General features: G+C 42.6%; 1 protein-coding gene across 6 annotated transcripts in view; it reads right to left on the reverse strand.

Moving 5' to 3' along the window:
- Positions 1-16,098: 16,098 nt before the first annotated feature.
- Positions 16,099-17,791, reverse strand: part of astn2 (astrotactin 2) — a 1,702,785-nt gene continuing 1,701,092 nt past the window's right edge. For all 6 annotated transcript variants that reach the window (XM_078550334.1, XM_078550333.1, XM_078550331.1 and 3 more), the window contains one exon: positions 16,099-17,382. In XM_078550334.1, the coding sequence (XP_078406460.1) occupies positions 17,145-17,382 (238 nt within the window). In that variant the 3' untranslated portion in view covers positions 16,099-17,144. The remainder of the gene's footprint in view (positions 17,383-17,791) is intronic.

Here is a 17,791-nt window from a genome sequence, read left to right on the forward strand (position 1 = left end):
AGCCTGGTCTATGGCAAACTCTTCGATGCTAAAGCGATTAATTTCCCTTCCTACAGTATGCATGTGCCCAATCCCTTCTAGGACACATTGACTTCTAGAACCCTCTGGTCTATTTGATAGGGTCGTAACATTGCAGTAGCTATTCTGGTTCAATAATGTTCATTTTAAAGGCTCAAACACTTGCTGATGGTCTTCCTGCCACAAGTAGGGCATATCTTTGTGCAGAAATTCTCTACGTGGTGCTGCTTGCTCAGCAAAATTAGGGATATATGGACAGAAAGATTGAACAGCCCTCCGTGTCATTGTAAGTCCTACCGGTCTGGGGGAGTTGGTATGCTCTGACATCTTCTATTTTGTCTGGGTCTGGCTGTATTCCTGTGGTGGAATATGTAGACCCAAAGAAGTTGATGTGTCCAATGTTGACCTGGTACTTTTTGCTATTAAAAATGATGTTCTCACGATGAGCAGCCAACGTTAGCAAATGCAATTTTCAGTCACGCTCTGCCTTGGTCCACTCCATCACCACAATGTTGTCAGCTATACACATACAGCCCGGCACATTTTCTGTTATTCTGTCCTTGTGTTGTTAAAATATGCCTTGGCTGACATACAGTCAAAACATGAACTGTCTGAAACAGTATCTCCTGAATGGCATTCTAAATGTTGTGTGCAGCTGAGATTCTTTGGTTAAGCAAACAGACCAATATCCCTGCTTCACACTGAGCTTTGAAAAATACTTAGCACCAGTGAACTTAGGGTTCAGCTCCTGAAGGGTCAGGATTTTAGGCAGACATTGCTTGAGGACTAAGTACAGCCATCGCAGGTCGAAGCAACTCCTGAGATTGCCATAATTTTTTAACACACAGGTGATGGAGCTGCACCAACCGGAATGCTGGTGCACTCAGTAGATGCCTCAGTTGTGTTTCATCTCATCGAGCTCCACTTTGATCTTCTCTCAAATGTACAAGCTGCACTTCCTTGACACATCGATAGTAGGAACTGCATCTTTCCTTACATTCTTAAGTCAACAATTGCGTCAAAGCCTGTCCAGGTAGAGCAATTGCAGTTCTCTCACCAAATCAATACATTCTGTGCTGCAACCTTTCATCCCTTTTGGTGCAGTGCTGATGTCACATATTGTGACAATCCGTAAATCTCGGCATACTTAGAGCCCTGCTACAGCTGGGCCAGATGTGTCTAAAATATAAAACATTTGAAGCATCCGTTCCAACTTCCCATAGTTGCGATGCAGGGTTATCATTCTAATGTGTTTGATCGATGAGCCATTGTAGACGGTCAGCCCAGCTTTGGTGGGTCATACCATGGATTCTCCTTTCTCTAAATATATAGCTTCAATGTACGGAGAAGCAAGATATTAGTTAGCACTTGCTCCTGTATCAATTTTGAACTGAAGCAAATCCCTACAACTCTACTGCGGCCATACAATCCCAAGCAAGGTGAATCCCTCAGATTACATAATAGCATCAACATATCGATCCATATTGACAATGTGGAACATCTGAACATGGTTCTCATTCAAATCCTCTTCACATTTTGCTTTTTTGTTAACCGAGTGCATCTTCTTTGGCTTATACTTTGTATACCTATGACTGCAGTTGTCACCGTGCCTCGCATGTTTTTCCTCTGCTTGTGGCTTATCACCATTTTTAGATGCATGCTCCGAGCTTGGCCTCCTGCATTGCCTTGTCCAATGTCCATGCACACCACATACTTTGCACAGATCCTGGTGTGCCAGACAATTACAATACATTTACCACAAGGTTTGTCATGCTTCTGAACCTTGGTTACTATACCAATTGTTGTAGCCACCCTCAATGCTTGTAACTGTTAGCACCCAGCCACAATGGTTTCAGATTTACTTCCATCATTAAGTAATGTGCTGATGCGTAATCTTTCTTCTTCTCTAATAGGTCCATTTGAAAGGCCTATATTGGGGTAGATGTGATGACTAGTTCCAAAATCAGTTCCGATAAATCAATATCTAAGAAGTCCCGCGCCTGTGCTTTGTTCCGGCACCCTGCTACAAACCGGTCGATGGACCCATCTTGCCGTTGTTTGTATGTCATCAACTCTAAGGTGTGGATCCGGCAGTTGACCTTTACTTTGAGTTGATCTTCCAGGAATGTCCATATCTTGCTAGGGTTCTTCTGATCCTCAGCCATCAATCCTGACATGTTGATCCGGTGCAGTCCCTCATTGCCCAGTGTGATGTTGATTTTTTACAGTCTGTTTGGTTCACTCACTCCTTGATCCAGGAAACACAGCTCCATTGCTTCCATGGGGCCGTTACCAAATTGATTCTATGGCCCTTTGCTTGTGTTTTGGTTTGTTTGAAGCCTGGCAGAGTTAATGGTGGAAATTTGCCTGCCGCCAGTGCCATGATGATTTCGATGGCTGGGTAAGGTTTAGAATGAATGTTTGGGGCTGGGTTTTTGTCTGGGTGTGGAGGCACATTTCGGTGCATAAATGGCCACACTTAGTTTTTTTTTGGAGGAAATCTAATTTTCCTCTGCATTCCCAGCCAAGTGCCATTCTTTTCCATCCTTTTCGTGTGTCAGGAATACCTTGTGCGCAAAACCCAAACTACCCCAACCCCTCCCTACCGCCCCCCACCCCCCCCCCACCCACCCCACCCCCCCTACCCCCCCACCACCCCACCCACCAGCCCACTAAGGTCAGGTTTCCCATTTTAAATGGGAGACAAAAATCATATTTCCTCCCACACTCACTTTTGCCTGGTGGTGTGGGGTTTTGAAAGCCCATAAAAGCATGCCAGATTTGAGAGGTCACAAAGAAAATGGAAAGCCTATTGAGGAGTCTGGAATGTTCTGAAAGGTGAGTGTAAAGTGTTTCAAGCTTTCAAATGTCACTATGTGGTGCCATATTGTAATGCAGATGTGTTTTTAGTACAGTGATTCATCATAAGGACCTGTCCTTTATAGGTAAGTTGACTCTTACATTAAGCAGCCTTGTGTATTTGTTCACATGCATTACAGTACTTTTCCAATAGAGAAAGCACCATAATGCAATGAAAAATGATACAAAATTCCCTGTCAGCCAGTGCTGTCATCTTTCCTACTATGATTTAAATGGCCCTGGCTGATAAAACAAAAACCTCATTTTGATACTTGAAAAGAATCTATACTTAAAAAAAATCTAACCACCTGCTCCCTTACACTGATTGTCAGGCATTCGGTTTTGAAATTGAAATGAACACTTTCTGTTCTTTCCTTCCCAGAGGTGGTCTATTATTTGCATAGCTGTGGCCATTCTGAATATTTGGTTGAGTTTCAAGTGCTAATGAGTTTCAGCATAATAGGTGCTCTATTCATCTGAGAATGAATGAGTTTCAAAAAGTTACAGTAACACATTGTCGTTTTGATGTGGCGTAGAGGTGGGTTGGGGAAGGAGTGAGGGGCGAGGTTTAGGGGGCCTTCAAACATTGTTGGGAACTGGGATACTGCATGGGAGAATCAATGTGGTCTTCTAACTGGCCTGCCTCTGCACCCACATTTCTTATGTACTCCAGTGCTGCTTGCAAATGGCCCCAGTGTGAAAAGCCAAAAATGGCATGTGAAGTCACACTTGGCCCGGGTTTGCAGTTTGCGAGCCAAGAACGTGCGCAGGTAGGGTTTTCCAGGTACCAGAGGAAGATTCAGCCCTTGATTTCGAGTCACAGTGTTGCTCAGGCGCAGCCGCACACCTACCATGCTGTTCTCAAGAATTATCCTTGTATTGGCAGTTTCAGTCCTCTTGGGTCGATGAGAGGAGCCTGAGTCTGTGCAGAAATTTCACAGGTTGCACAAAGCAGTGTATTGCTCAAACATGTCAATCACCTGAGTAAAATAAAGAACGATTTTTCACTTACGTGAAGCCTTTCACAACTTCAGGAGGTCCCAAAGCATTTTACAGCTGATTAAATACTTCTTGAATTGTAATTACTGTTGAAATTTAGGAAACACAGCTGCCAATTTGCCCACAGCAAAGTCCCACAAACAGCAGATAATCAATTTTCAAGTGTTTTTAACTACCAAAGATTCCTAAACTCCAAATAAACAATGTCTACGATTTCTGATCCTGTAGTTAATCTTTACCCCCAATTTATTTGATGGGACATTCAGACGAGATGACAGAGTGCGCCATTTGGTGGTGCAGCACTTGAATATTGCCGAAAAGCTTCAGCAACATATCTCTCTTTTCAATGATGGTGTTCCATTTATATTCTCAGTGAAACATAAAGACAAAATGGTTCATTTGCATATCAATTTGCTCCAGCCAGGCAAAACAAATGTAAAAAAGGCAGGTTACAGCATCCCATCTATATTTTAAAAATCACACAATGTTGCGTCAGTAATGTGAGTTTTGGGAGCATTTGATAAATGTCAGAATGGAATTAGCAACCTATCAATAAGTTTTCACTTTAGAGTGCCTCCATTTTAGGCTAAGTTTATATATCCTTAAAGCATTGTTTCTTTTAAACCAGTTCAGTGTGTTTTGGATTTAAACATTTTTTGAAAGGAAACATAAGTGATAGAAATATGTCCAAGAAAGCAATTCCAAACCTGCAATTATGCATTGTACATCAGGGACTGTGATTTAAATTCTGCACACAGAAGTTATATTTTCTTTATTTATGATTTCTATTGAGGATTGAGTGCACAGTGGGTTCTTGGATCTGGGGTCAAACCCTGCCCCAGGGTGATTGGATGAAAGCCTTTTCTTTATCGTGGCTTCGATGCTTGCAAGTGGCATGAGTCTGTGCCGTGCCAACCCTGTTCCCAGTGGGCGCAAGTCTGAAGCATAGAATTGCCCATAATTCAATACCATTTGACATGAAGTTGGAAGTCTCACTTGCTACATGGATTGCCGCGATGGGAAATGGAAATGTCACACTGCGGGTAATGGAAGCCATTCTGCAGAAGTAGAGGTTCAGACCTGTTTCATCTGACAGGGTAAATTGAGCTTCTTTGTGCATTGGGCCTACACTGTACTTGACCTGAGAGCGTGGAAAAGGATTCCATTCCTAAGCACAGACCCTTCACTTTAATGAGCAGATATGGAAAGGTTAATGTAATTTGCCCGCCATGGCAAATAAGCATTATAATTTAACATTTCACTTGGCATTGCGGATCAAAGAAGCATAGAATAGAGTCGGAAAGAGAGAAAATATGCTTTTCTGAGATCAAAGTCAAAACACCATGAACTACCTAGAAGAAGCCTTGCATGAAGAATAAGGTGACTGAAAATTTGCTGATTCCATTTAATATAAATTCTTTCTTTACCTCATTTACACTTTACAACATTGTCACATTTTTCTGCCCTCATAGTTCCTTGAAAACCCATATTCCAGAATTTCCTTCATGTGCTATTTTAATTCATGGCCACATGATCGTGAGATCACAGGATCAATTTTGCTGAGCTGGCAGACGGCCTGATGGGCAGAAATACAGGTTGGCGGTGCACATGGGCAGGAAGCAGGACGCCTGATGAAATTTTCCCAACAAGAGCCAATTACCGGCCTGCAGATGAGGGAGCCGGCCATTTAATGATGGTAGGAGGCACGCAGCCACCATTTTTAAAGGCACATGTGCAGGAGTTAAGCAGGTTGAAGATAGAAGCAAAAAGGAACAGCAAATAAAGCAGCGAAGGAATGCCATCAGAATAAGGGAGGTTTGCTCCACAAATCTGCAATGCCTCCCTGGAGGTGCTTTTGCAAGTATCCAGGGAAAAGAAACAGGGTCTATTTCCAGCAGACAGTAAGAGGAGCTTAGCAAGCCCCACCCGATGGACCATGAGACAGGAGTGACACTGCGTATGCCTGTGCTTGCAGGAGGAACATGACCAGAATGCCAGGAAGCATCAATGCAGGGGAGTGGAATGCCTTTCATTGCCATGGAGGAAGAGGCCATGGAGATTGGATGAGTATTGGCAGGGCAGCCTGTTGCTGATTGTGAGATAGGTATGGAAGCTATGGAGAATGAGCAAGGTGATGATATCACCCAACATTCCCCAGACCATTTGTGGCCTTTGGCACCTTCAACATCACCTAAAGCTCCTGACCAAGGGTTGCTTGAAGGAGCAGCTGTTTCACTTAAACCATGGCTCTACACCAGGCGCAGCAGCACACAAGAAACTAAACCAGGGCTCCAGCTACACTGGAAAGTTCACAGAATGCAACATCATCTCAAGACATTGTGTCACTCCTGTCCAGAGCACCTCCACCAGCACAGATTTGTTCACATCGGAGGGCTTTGTTGTGTATGTAGAACAGGTGGCACAATCTGTTGAGCACTGCACAGGCGCACAGGAAGAAGTAATGGAAGCAGCAACAGCTGTGGCCACTTCCCCTTGAACTAGTTAAGAGGTGTCCAGAGCTGCTCAGCTCCATTCAGATGCTAAGCCTCAGGTATCATTAGCAAAGTGGCAGATGCTTCAGCAACAGCAAGAAATGTGTGACCATTATAGAGAGTGTCCAGAGGTAGAGAAGTCTCATATGCAAATAATTGAGGAGTCTATCCATGCCATGAGTGACATAATTTCTCTGTCATGAGAATGTATGGCGTCCTCCATTGAGAGACTGATGATCCTCATGGAGAGACACATGGAACATAGCTCCGAGTCAATGCAGGAGGTGTGCACAGGCCTCCATAACATGGCCTCACCCATGAGGTCTATGGAGTGATGGACAGGTGAGAGAGGCCAAAAACAAATCTCCCCGTCGCCAGGAGCTGAACCACTCCATTCAACTACAAGAGTGCATGTGGGGTCTGAAAGGGCAAATGAAGAGCAAGTTGAAGGCAACAGAGAGACCTCTCGAGGTGTTTCAATCACTGAAGGCAGATCCTCAGCCCCTTTGAGGGTGACACCAATGCTGCATGCTGGAGAGATGACTGACATAGCCCCTACACAGATATAGGTGTCCCTGAATGTGCCTGGACCCAGTGGGACTGAGGCACCCAGAGGACGCAAGCCATAACCATCTAATGCACTGGAGCAAAAAAGACAGCTGCCTGCATCCACCTCAGGATCAGGGGAGTACCTCTTAGAAGTGATTATAAGCGAGGCTGTAAATGCAGGGGTACCATTTGGGGTTTCACCGAATGATAATTTATTAACTGCAGAAGCATTTAATGTTTAACGAGAGTCAAAGGTCCTGACATTTAATGTATAATGACTCAAGTATTTAATTTTATGCAACAATTGACAGTAAGCAGGTGTTGGTTAGTCTATAAAAGTGAGGGCATAACGTGTGTCAGAAGGCCTTGGCAAATAGTGCTGATGGGTACAGAGAGATGCTAAGGACTGATCATGGAAGATCAGCAAGGCCACCTCTGGGAAAGACCTTCTTGGTTCAGTGGCCTCTTACACTTGTCTTCATTTGAAGCGTCTGCTGATCAGAGAGTTGCGAATCTCCCTGCCACGTACATCATTGTCCTGAGAGCTGGGCCCCTTGGCAGCATCAGCTGCCACCTGTTGAGGCAGCTCATGTTCATCCTTCTCCTCTGAGGATGCAGTTCGCTCAGTGTTTTCCCCTTGCTCCATCGCTCCTCTCCTCTGGAGCGCCAGGTTGTGCAAGGCCCAGCAGACGGCAATGATGTAGGATATCCTTGAGGGTTTGTGTTGCATGGCTCTCTCAGATCTATCGAGGTATCTAACCCCCATCTTCAAAAGGCGAATGGCCTGCTTGATAGTGGCCCTTGTAGTCATATGGCAGTGGCTTTGTTTGTCCTCAGCCTGCATGCCGGGATTGCATACAGGCGTGAGGAGCCATGATTTCAGTGGATACCCCTCATCTCCCACTATCCAGCCAGGAAAGGCTGGCCTGAAGTGCTGGGGCAATTGTTACTGTCTAAGGATGTAGGAATCTTGGCAGCTTCCTGGAAACCTTGCACACACCTGCAGGATCTGCTCATGGTGGTCACAGATGACTGGAATGTTGAGGGAGTAGATTCCCCTTCCTGTTCACAAAGATGCCTGATTGCTCTGAAGGAGTCCTGATGGCCACATGAGTCAATGACATCCAGCACCTAGGCCAAACTGAGCCATGACCCCGATGCTGTCTGCCCTCTCGGCCTGACTGGCCTGATCTGCTGTGAACTTGAGATATTGGCCAGCCTGACAGTATGTGACATCCATGACTTCCTTTATGCAGAGATTGGCCGCTATATGAAAGATGCAACATATATCTCCAGACGATCCCTGGAATGAACAGCAGGTGAAAAGGTTGAGTGCCAATGTCACCTTTAAAGCTGCAGACATTGGGTGTCTGCCAATTTCAATTGGCATTAACTCCTGCTTCAGCATACTGCACAGTTCCACCACCATCTCCCTGGAGAGGCACAGCCTTTGTAGAAGTTTGTGCTCGGACATCTCCATGAAGCTGGGCATCTGATCCTTTTGACCTGTGTTGAGCCTTCTGTGACCATGAGGCTGCTCTCTTGCCCCGATGCATCATCCTCATCCAAGTCCAATGGCTTCCTCAAACCACTGGGTCTCCCCTGGCCATTGCACAGGTGCTCAATGTGGCTGCATCCCAATCCTTGTGCCACTCTCCTCCACATTGATGGAGTCAAAGACTGATAGTGTTGACACCACAGCCAGATGAAGCATCAACTGCAATGAGCCTCTCAAGAACATATCCTGCCTCCAGTGGCTGTGGTAGACTTGCAAGATGCCTTTCCACTTGCAGCACGGCACTTTAGCCCTACCCTCTGCAGTGCCTCCAAACTTGATAGAGTCACTTCTTGGAGGCACAGCCTGCAGGCAGTGTCACAATATGGCTGCCAGTTCCTTATACAACTCAGCTGCCACTGAGATCTCACCTTGTTTGAGTAGATAAGGTTCTGAGCCTCTGTGCATCCCATGAGTGAAATCAGAAAAAGGTAAGAAAATACCTGACAACTGGTTATTTAACAGCCTTAATTACTTGCTTGCTGCCAATCTGCCAGCCACTGATGCTTCTTGCTGCCTACACCTGGTAAAATTGGTCATTGGTAGGAAGATATTGGGGAGCAGGCCCAATGTGGGCCCACCCTATTTGACCATCAACCCCACTCCTACTCCATGGGCAGAATTTTCTGCCCACCGGGCGGGCAGGCCCGATCCAATCTCCGGCGGGCGGGGAGCCGATCCCCGCCGGAGAAGCGGGCCCCGCCGCCATTTTAAGTGGGTGGACCAATTAAGGCCCACCCAGCGTGACGCCCAGCAGGAAGCGCTATGTGCTTCCTGTGCGGGCGGGGGGGAATTCCCCAAATGCGAGAGTGTGCTCTCTTGCGCATGCGCACGAAAGAGCGCACATTTCCCTGAGATAAGTGCTGCCTCAGGGAGATCGCTAAAAGTTGTTGAAACATTAAAAATAGAAAAATAAAAAAATCCTTAACATGTCCCCCTCATGTGACAATGTCACACGAGATGGGACATGTCGGGACTCCTGGCCTGCCTGCCAACCTTAAGCTTGGATGGGCAGGTCCTTTAGTTGCTTTAATTATCCTGTCAATGGCTTCAATTGGCCATTGACAGGTCGGCAGGCGCACAGCTGATTTCGCTGTGCCCCCGCCTTCCCGAAAATTTAAATGGGGCGGGATGACGTCAGGGGTTCCCCCGACATCATCCCACGCCATTTTGCGCGTCGGCAAGTGGGCCCTGCCCCCTGCTCGCCGATGGCAAAATTCAGCCCCATTGCTCCATTCCCACCTTCAGTGGGCCCAGTAAAATTCTGGTCTACAATTTATCACCTATCTTGGCCTCGCATTTGTTCATGCTCACTCTTCGGTGAACCTTTCCTGCTTTTGCAATACATTTATGTACTTTAGTCTGCAAGTCATCAAAACTCTTCAGATTAAAAGTGGCCTCTTCCAGGTTGATTTTGGCTTTTCTTAGTGATCCGCAAATGCCACATTAATTCATAATGCAATTTATGACATGAATCATTAATGAATTGTGAAGTTTACTTTATTGTCAGCCAGTCTTTATGTTAACAATTCAGGTAAGTTAGAAATAAAGAACTTTCAATTCTAATAAAAAAGTTCTAAAACCCTTGTCTTGGAAAATATAGTGAATAATACAATTAACAGAATTTATTCTCATGGGAGACTCACTAGAAGTTCAGAACAATTATTTCTCACTGGAACAGGATGATCATACACCATCTTAAGCAGTTATGCAATATTACCATGAAGAATAAAGTTGGTAAGCACCCATGTGTTTGATGACTTAATTGAACACAGGCAGCAGCAATGGTAACAAGGGCAGAGATCTCACAAAATTGATCCTGATGAGTACTGACAGTGGAAAAGGCCCAGTATAATCCGTGGTTAGTTGCCATGTGGTAAGCTCAGAGCATTCCCATAGTCTGATGCATGTTTCATGAGCCAGAATTCAACTGGTGATGATTAAATTATGTTTAACCTCTGTCTACAAAGGCAAGTTTTACCAAGTTGAGAGTACAGTTTTATATCCAGACATTCTGAATTGGCATAGATTTTTTAAGGGCATTTATAGTGCATCTTTGTGCTTTCTGTACTTGGTATAAATATGGAGGTCTGGCATTAAGTGCTCTTAATGCTTCTACTGTGAACTGTGCATTTGGCCTATCAGAACAATACCAAACACAACCACCTCATTTATACAGCACCTTTAGTATAGAGGTGTAGTCAGTCAAAAACGGGCACCGAGACAAAAAAAGATGTTTGGAGGGTGACCTGATCATGGCCAAAAAGGTATATTTTAAGGACAGTCTTGGTCGAGAGACGAGGAAGGGATTTCATGAGTGTGGGACCTCAACCGTTCAAGGCACAACCATCAATGGCAAGGCAAAAGGAGCAGCTATTTCAAAAGAAACCAGAGCTGGAGGAATGAAGCGTTCTCTCAGGTAGTTGTAGGGCTGGTGGAGGTTACAGGGTAGAGCGAGGGAATGCCATGAATGGGCTTGAACACAAGGAAGAGAATTTTAAATTGAAGTCACTGGAGGTTTGGGATCAATGTAGTTTAGCACAGAAGTGCTGGTGAGTGGGACTTGATGTCATATAGTATAAAGAGCAAAAGAGTTTTGGATCAGTGAAAATTTAGGTAGGCTGACCAGGAAAGCATTGGGACACTTAAAACTTGAGGTGATAAAAGCACAAATGGTGTTCAACAGAAGTTGGGCTAAGGCTGGGGTGGAAGCGTACGAAGTTACCAAGATGAAAATGGCAGTCTTTGTGATGGAAAGGATATGGGGTCAAAAGTTCAGCTCAAGGACAATTGAGGAGAGGCATTGGAAGAAGATGGTGCTGCAGAGTGTGTAAGGAGGACAATGAGAGATATTCACTACCAATCAAAGAGGATGTCATTTGTGACTTTGATAAGGGCCAGAAGAGAAAGACAGGTACTTAATGATATCATCAAACGCATTCAAAAAGGGGTTTTCATGTTTCAAACAGATTTATAATATGAATTTTAAAATATTAATTTTATGGTCTTGTTTTCATTTGACTTTTCTATCCCAGTCTGTTCTGTCTAAAATTCAGCCATTTTACATGATTGAAAAATGTGCATTTCAATTGACTGCCAGAGAAGACAATCATTTAAAAGAGATTACATTCCAGAGAGGTCATAGTAACTTTTGTGCTTCCATAACTGTCAGATGTCAGTTGAGTATGACGCACGTGGGGTCTTTTAAGTCAGTAGCACAATTTGTTCTTAAATATATCATGTGATTTTGGCCATCGACAGTACAAACCTTTGTCTGAAGTTAGCCTGACTTGCAGAAGAATCCTTGATCCAAGTATTTAACGTATTGACTCCTGCCAATCCACTTCCGTGATTTGTCCACATACTTCCTTCAACATTGTTGGATTTGCCTCAATCATTCAGGATCCAAACCTTGTAACCTCATATGAACTGCAAATTTATTATAACCCGTGCTTTTTTTTCAATACAGAAACAATTATGTATCTCATCAGACATAAAATGCAGTCTTGAAGCATCTGGACTCACTATAAGTGTTTTCAACACCACTGTTCCTTCTCTCAATATTTTTTTAAGAGGCTGCAATATCTTAATATGCTGTAGATATGCACAACATGCAAAATGTATTGTTCTGTCAAAGAAATGGAAAATCACGTTTTCTTTTATTGGCCCTTTTTGCAGATTAAGGAACCAACTTCTTGCTTTCCATAAAAAGCTTGTTGTTTCCATGAAATAATACGTCTATAAATCTCTTTTTTTAGATGTTAGTTCAGGAGTAGGAACACAGTACCTCACCTTTCATGTAGTTTTCCATTGGGAAAACCCTGACCATCTGCTAAATTCAAAACATTCAAGTTCTTGGCAATGAGACAACATGATTATATAACATCCCATTAAATAAATGTTTAAATAGTAAAGTGACGATTAGATGGGATAGGAAGACAAGAGTTTAACATGATGAGGTATTAACATTTTCACACAAAGCCAATTATACTGTTGAAAAAACCTGAAAGAGAAGCGTGACTACAATTTCCATTCAAATGCTGAGTATTTCCTCGTTTTACGTTTTTATTACTGCAATTTAGTTTCTTTAGTTTCTTGGGGAAGTGGGGTTGTAAGCATATTACATCATTTATTCACAAAAGTTAAAAGGCATTTTTACATTCTTCACAGACGCGTTAGACTCACTAAGTTACTGTGTGGTAGTTTAGTGTTTAGAAGCAGTATTACTGTAAAAGGCTTGCTAATGCCAATTCTGTTCTTAACAAGCATTTGTGCCATCAAATATCTCCAATATTTAAAACAGCTCAAGTTTCTTAGTACATTGTGAATTGCAAATGTAAGTGTTTAACTCCACATAGTTATGGATATTCATAAATTCATTGTCCTCATGAGTAAATCAAACATAAATAACACTTTGATTTGTGTAGTACAAGCACACACCACCACCAACACAGTAGCTATTTTCATGACCAAAAGGTGCAACCCTGTTGCCTCTGTAAACTAATGATTCTGACATGTGGAACATGATGGGGGTCATTTTCGTCCCCTGCTTGTCCCAACTTCCAATAGCAGCGATGCTGAAGGGGAAAGGAAAACCAGCTGAGTTATGGTCAAGCTAAGTATTCTAGTTTAGGCTGGGGCTGGTGTCAGAAACTCCTGCTGCAAACATTAACGTATTGGAAAAGGGGAGCAAAAGGGGTCCTGCAGAATGTTCAGCTCCCATGGCAAGAAACCTGGCAAGGGAATTGGGAGGATCTGCAGGTGGAAGCATACTTAATTCTCCACACACTTTCAAGGTAAATGAATTACTTGACATTCCATAAGCTTTAGTTTCAGGTGCAGTTAGTTATTGGGGACTTTATTTATTCTTTATTGGAACTAAATGGTTTGTCCCCAAGATTCCTGCAAGATGGTGTGCTTGGAGGAAAGACTAGCATAGATGCCAGGCAGGTCAGGCTGGCATAGGGGTACTCTGCATCCTCCAGTTCAAAAGTGTACCCGCACCACAACATCTGCAAAGGTAGCAAACCTCACTTGGGAAAATGGTGCTGATGGTGGCTCCTCTTCCCAATGATGGTGACCTAAAAGACCCCTTTGCTGCATTGTAATTAGATGTGGGACTTCAGTTATGTGCAGAGAATAGAAAAGTTAGGATTATTCTTTGTTGAACAGGGAAGATTATGGGGAGAGTTGATGGAGGATCATTTTGTTTTAGAATAAATAGAGAGAAATCGTTTCAACTGACAGAAGGGTCAGTAACCAGAGGGGACAGATTTAAAATAAAAGTAAAAAAGTCAGGGGTGAGATGAGATTTTGTTTTTACTCAATGGGTTGTATTATCAGGAATGCATTGCCTCATAGGGTAATGCAAGCAGATTCAATAGGAACTTCCAAAAGGGAATTGGATAAATACTTAAAAAGAGAAAAATAAAATCAGGCCAATTGAGAAAGAGTGGGGCTAATTGGATAGCTCTTTCAAAGAGCTAGCACAGGCACAATGGGTCGCCATCAGGGAAGCAAGCTGGTATTGGGCTGTACTGTCACTTGTCTGCAGACTTATGCATGCATTTATGACTCCTTCTTCTTTATCCTGGCCTGCTACTTCGTAAACTCATTATATTTCAGATTTTTAACGTCTTGTCCTCTCCTTGTGACATGAGTCTTTAATTGTCCCTATCCTTTAAAGTTTGACTTCCATGTAATTTTGATCGCCTACCAGTGTAGAATAAGCCGAAGATTCACCTGGAATTGTGAATCATTAAGCAAAATAAAGTCTAACACAAAACTTGCATGGTATTAGCACCTGAGAATCTGGCAGATCTCAAAACAATGCAAACCGGAATAAAGCTATGGCACACATGAAGACAAAATTTGGCCCCGTTGTTTGTCTCCTTGCAAAAAGTCAAATTCTTTTAAAAAAAATAATGGCACACTGAACATTATTAAACCAATTTATTAGTGAAACTTAACTCCTTATAAATTTGGCATGAGAATGCAGCCAGAAGAAAATAGAGAAAGGGACAAAATGATTTATGGTTGGTCACTGCATCACAATTTTATACAAATATCTCTCTCCTGAGTCCAGGTGTTTTTCATGGCATGCCTGTATTTTTCTGGAGAGAGTGGCAATTTTGACAGCGGTATGAACTGGTTTGGCATCTGCCCAATGAACAAAAGGCATCTGAACTCCAATGGACGATGGAAAAGTGGATTTCGAGAATGAAACAAACAGTGTGATATATTATCATGAAAGAGTACAAATTCACACCACCATCTGAAGACTGCAGGTGCTCTTTTGAATTGATAAAAAATGTGATTATGTGCATGGGATGCATGAAACTCTTTATTTCATCAGACAATATATTTAGTACAGTGAAATCCGATCATTCTGTTTCATGTCATAATCAATTATCATTGAGTATCAAAACCCATTTCCTATCCAGCTAACTGTAGTTAATCCCATTTTAAACCACACTAAATGTTTCTAGGTTAAAGTACCTCACCTAGCCACAATTAATCAGAATTTAATATGCACATTCAAACTGATTCATACTTCATCCAGTTTCAACAGCTGCAATAAAATGTTAGCATGTGAATAGTCCTGATACTGAGTTAATTCCTTTGAGTTCCTCGCACCACTTTACAAAGTTTCTAAACATCACCCCTTTTGTCACTCATTTTACTTCTTTGTAGTAAATTGATCCTGTGATTTTATGATGAAATCTGCCACGTGTTCATGTGTTCTTATGGGGAGGATCTTCCGGTCGACGAGCGGGGGTGAGGCCCACTCGCCGGCGCAGGATGACGTCGGACATCACCCCACGTCATTTCAATTTACAGATCGGCGGGGGCGCAGCTGAGTCAGCTATGCGCCCACTGACCTGTCAACAGCCTATTGAGGCCATTAATAAACCAATTTAGGCAATTGACAAGGCTGCCCGTCCAATCTTAAGGTTGGTGGGCAGGCTGGGAGCCCTGGTGGGCTTAAGAAAAAGCATGAAACCTCATCCATGGACGGGATGAGGTTTCATGAGGGTATTTAAAATATTTAATAAAGGTTTCAGTAAAAGTGATGGACATTTCCCAACTCACGTGACAGTGTCACATGAGGGGACATATCAAGGAAATGTTGTTATCATTTGCTTATCATTTTTATATTTGGAGCCGATCTCCCTGAGGCAGCACTTAGCACTTAGCCTCAGGGAGATCAATGCGCTCTTTTGAGCGCATGCGCGAAAGAGCACACTCTCAGCTGAGAGAATTCCCCCCCCCCCCCCCACCGCCCACATAGGGAGCGCATAGCGCTTCCTGGCTGACGTCACGCTGGGCGGGCCTTAATTGGCCCGCCCACATAAAATGGCGGCATGCCCCCGATCAGGGATGCCGATCGGAGGTGCGCCTGCCCGCACCCGCTCCTGAACTTCCCCCTCAACAGATGGAAATTTTCCCCTATGAGTCTTACGATTTGCCTCTTCTCCAAAGCAAATTCTAGTATCCAGATAGCATTCTGACCCATTTAAATGGATGATTCAGAAGGATAAAATATATCTGCTCTAGCGCCTATGTCCTCTCCAAGAGAAAAAAAAATCCTGTTCCACTTGCTGCATCCAAACAAAAACTACAAAGGAAATCAAATATTTTATTGATAAATAACTTCTTTAGTGACATTGATGACACTGGTTTAACCAAATCAAAACTTCCCCCTAGATTAGTTTATAATCTTTCAAAAACACTGTAAAGTGTATGTTTAGTATTCATGGTTCTGTATCTAATTTTAAAAAGCCAACATTTATAACTATTATCGTGCATAGGAAACCATTTCACTTTTCATTGTCATTTATTTTATTTATGTTCAAAGTCTAGGTTAAAGCAGTGCTATGAAACTCCAAGCCAGAAGCCACCATTTTACAACTACCATCAGAGAAATGAAGTCAATATTTATTTTAGAAACCCACTGCTTCCCATCATGTACCTGCACACAAACCTGGGTTCTCAATAGCTTTGATTGGTTGTTATGGGGCAAAGACTGTTGGTTTCCTGCTGGTATAATTTACTAAAGACTACATCCTCTATAAACAATGAAAACTAATTGATAGGCATCTGCATTTTTCTGAGTCATGAATCCTCATTCAACCCCAAAAGGTAAAATACTGTACATTTTTAGTAGTATATTGTGCATTTCAATATTTACAACAGTAAATTGTTAATCTGACTTTTGCTAATATTGAATCATTAATCAATTTACCAATGTAGAAATTGGTGTGAATCAATTTTTATAGAGCAACTGTTTATAATTCTCCACTATTTTGTTAAAAAGGTGTGCATTTTTTCTTATGTCAATTTATAAAAAGCAAAAAAGCGCTACAACATTTTGTGATAATTTTTCTTGGAGTTTTTGGACAGTTCACTAATTTACATGCTGTCTTAACACTGTCTGTTCACTTAACAGTTGATTGCTAATGTGAAGTACTTATTTCCAATCATGTAGCTCCAGTTCATTCATTCCTTAAACAGTTGGACGAGCACCAAAGACCTGAAGGCTTTTTTTAAAACGTGTAATGTCTGATGATGATCCCACTATCCTTTGAGGTGACGATTCTTTTTTTTTGCCTTGCTTCTTTTAAAATTTCAAAAGTTGAGTACATAATTGAAGTCCAATGTGCCAAGACGTCTCACCACAGTTTAGTATCTCCATAAATATTGCGTGGGACAGACATTAGTTTTTCATCACAAGTCACTTTTGCATCATGTAAGGTGCTGTACCAGACCATCCCTGTGGGTCTGGTTTCTTCCATTCGACAGATGAAATACAGGACTGAGTCTATGTGGCTCTGAATATAGGCACTGTGTAGTAATGATGCACAGCGGTCACTTACATTGTCCAGTCGTTTTAGAATCAGGTGAGCTTTTCTGAGGGGGGAAAAAATAAAAAGGGAGAGAGAGAGAAAACAAATAAAATGAAATGATTCTGTTATCATTTTAAAATGGAGGCATAAGGTTAATATTTTCTCAACAGTTCCTCATTCAACTCATGTTTTGTAATTATCAATACAGTGCAACATAGATTTAGATGGAAATCAGGTTTTAATCTCCTTATTTCAGGAGACCAACATTATCCCCTTTCGAATGCAGCATAATGTCTAATGGACCAGGTTTGGCATCTCATCTAAAAGGCAGATCAGTAAGTAAAAGTCCTGAGCCCATTAGCTTGCTCTCCCCATGAATTTTTATGCATTATTTGCCTTTCCAGTTGTGAAGGTGACTGCTCTGTAACCTGCATTGAAGCAAATCTTGAATTGGCTGCTGGGTGCATGGCAGT

The sequence above is a fragment of the Cetorhinus maximus genome, chromosome 10 (genome assembly GCF_964194155.1).
Source record: "Cetorhinus maximus chromosome 10, sCetMax3.hap1.1, whole genome shotgun sequence".
In the NCBI taxonomy this organism is placed as follows: Eukaryota; Metazoa; Chordata; class Chondrichthyes; order Lamniformes; family Cetorhinidae; genus Cetorhinus; species Cetorhinus maximus.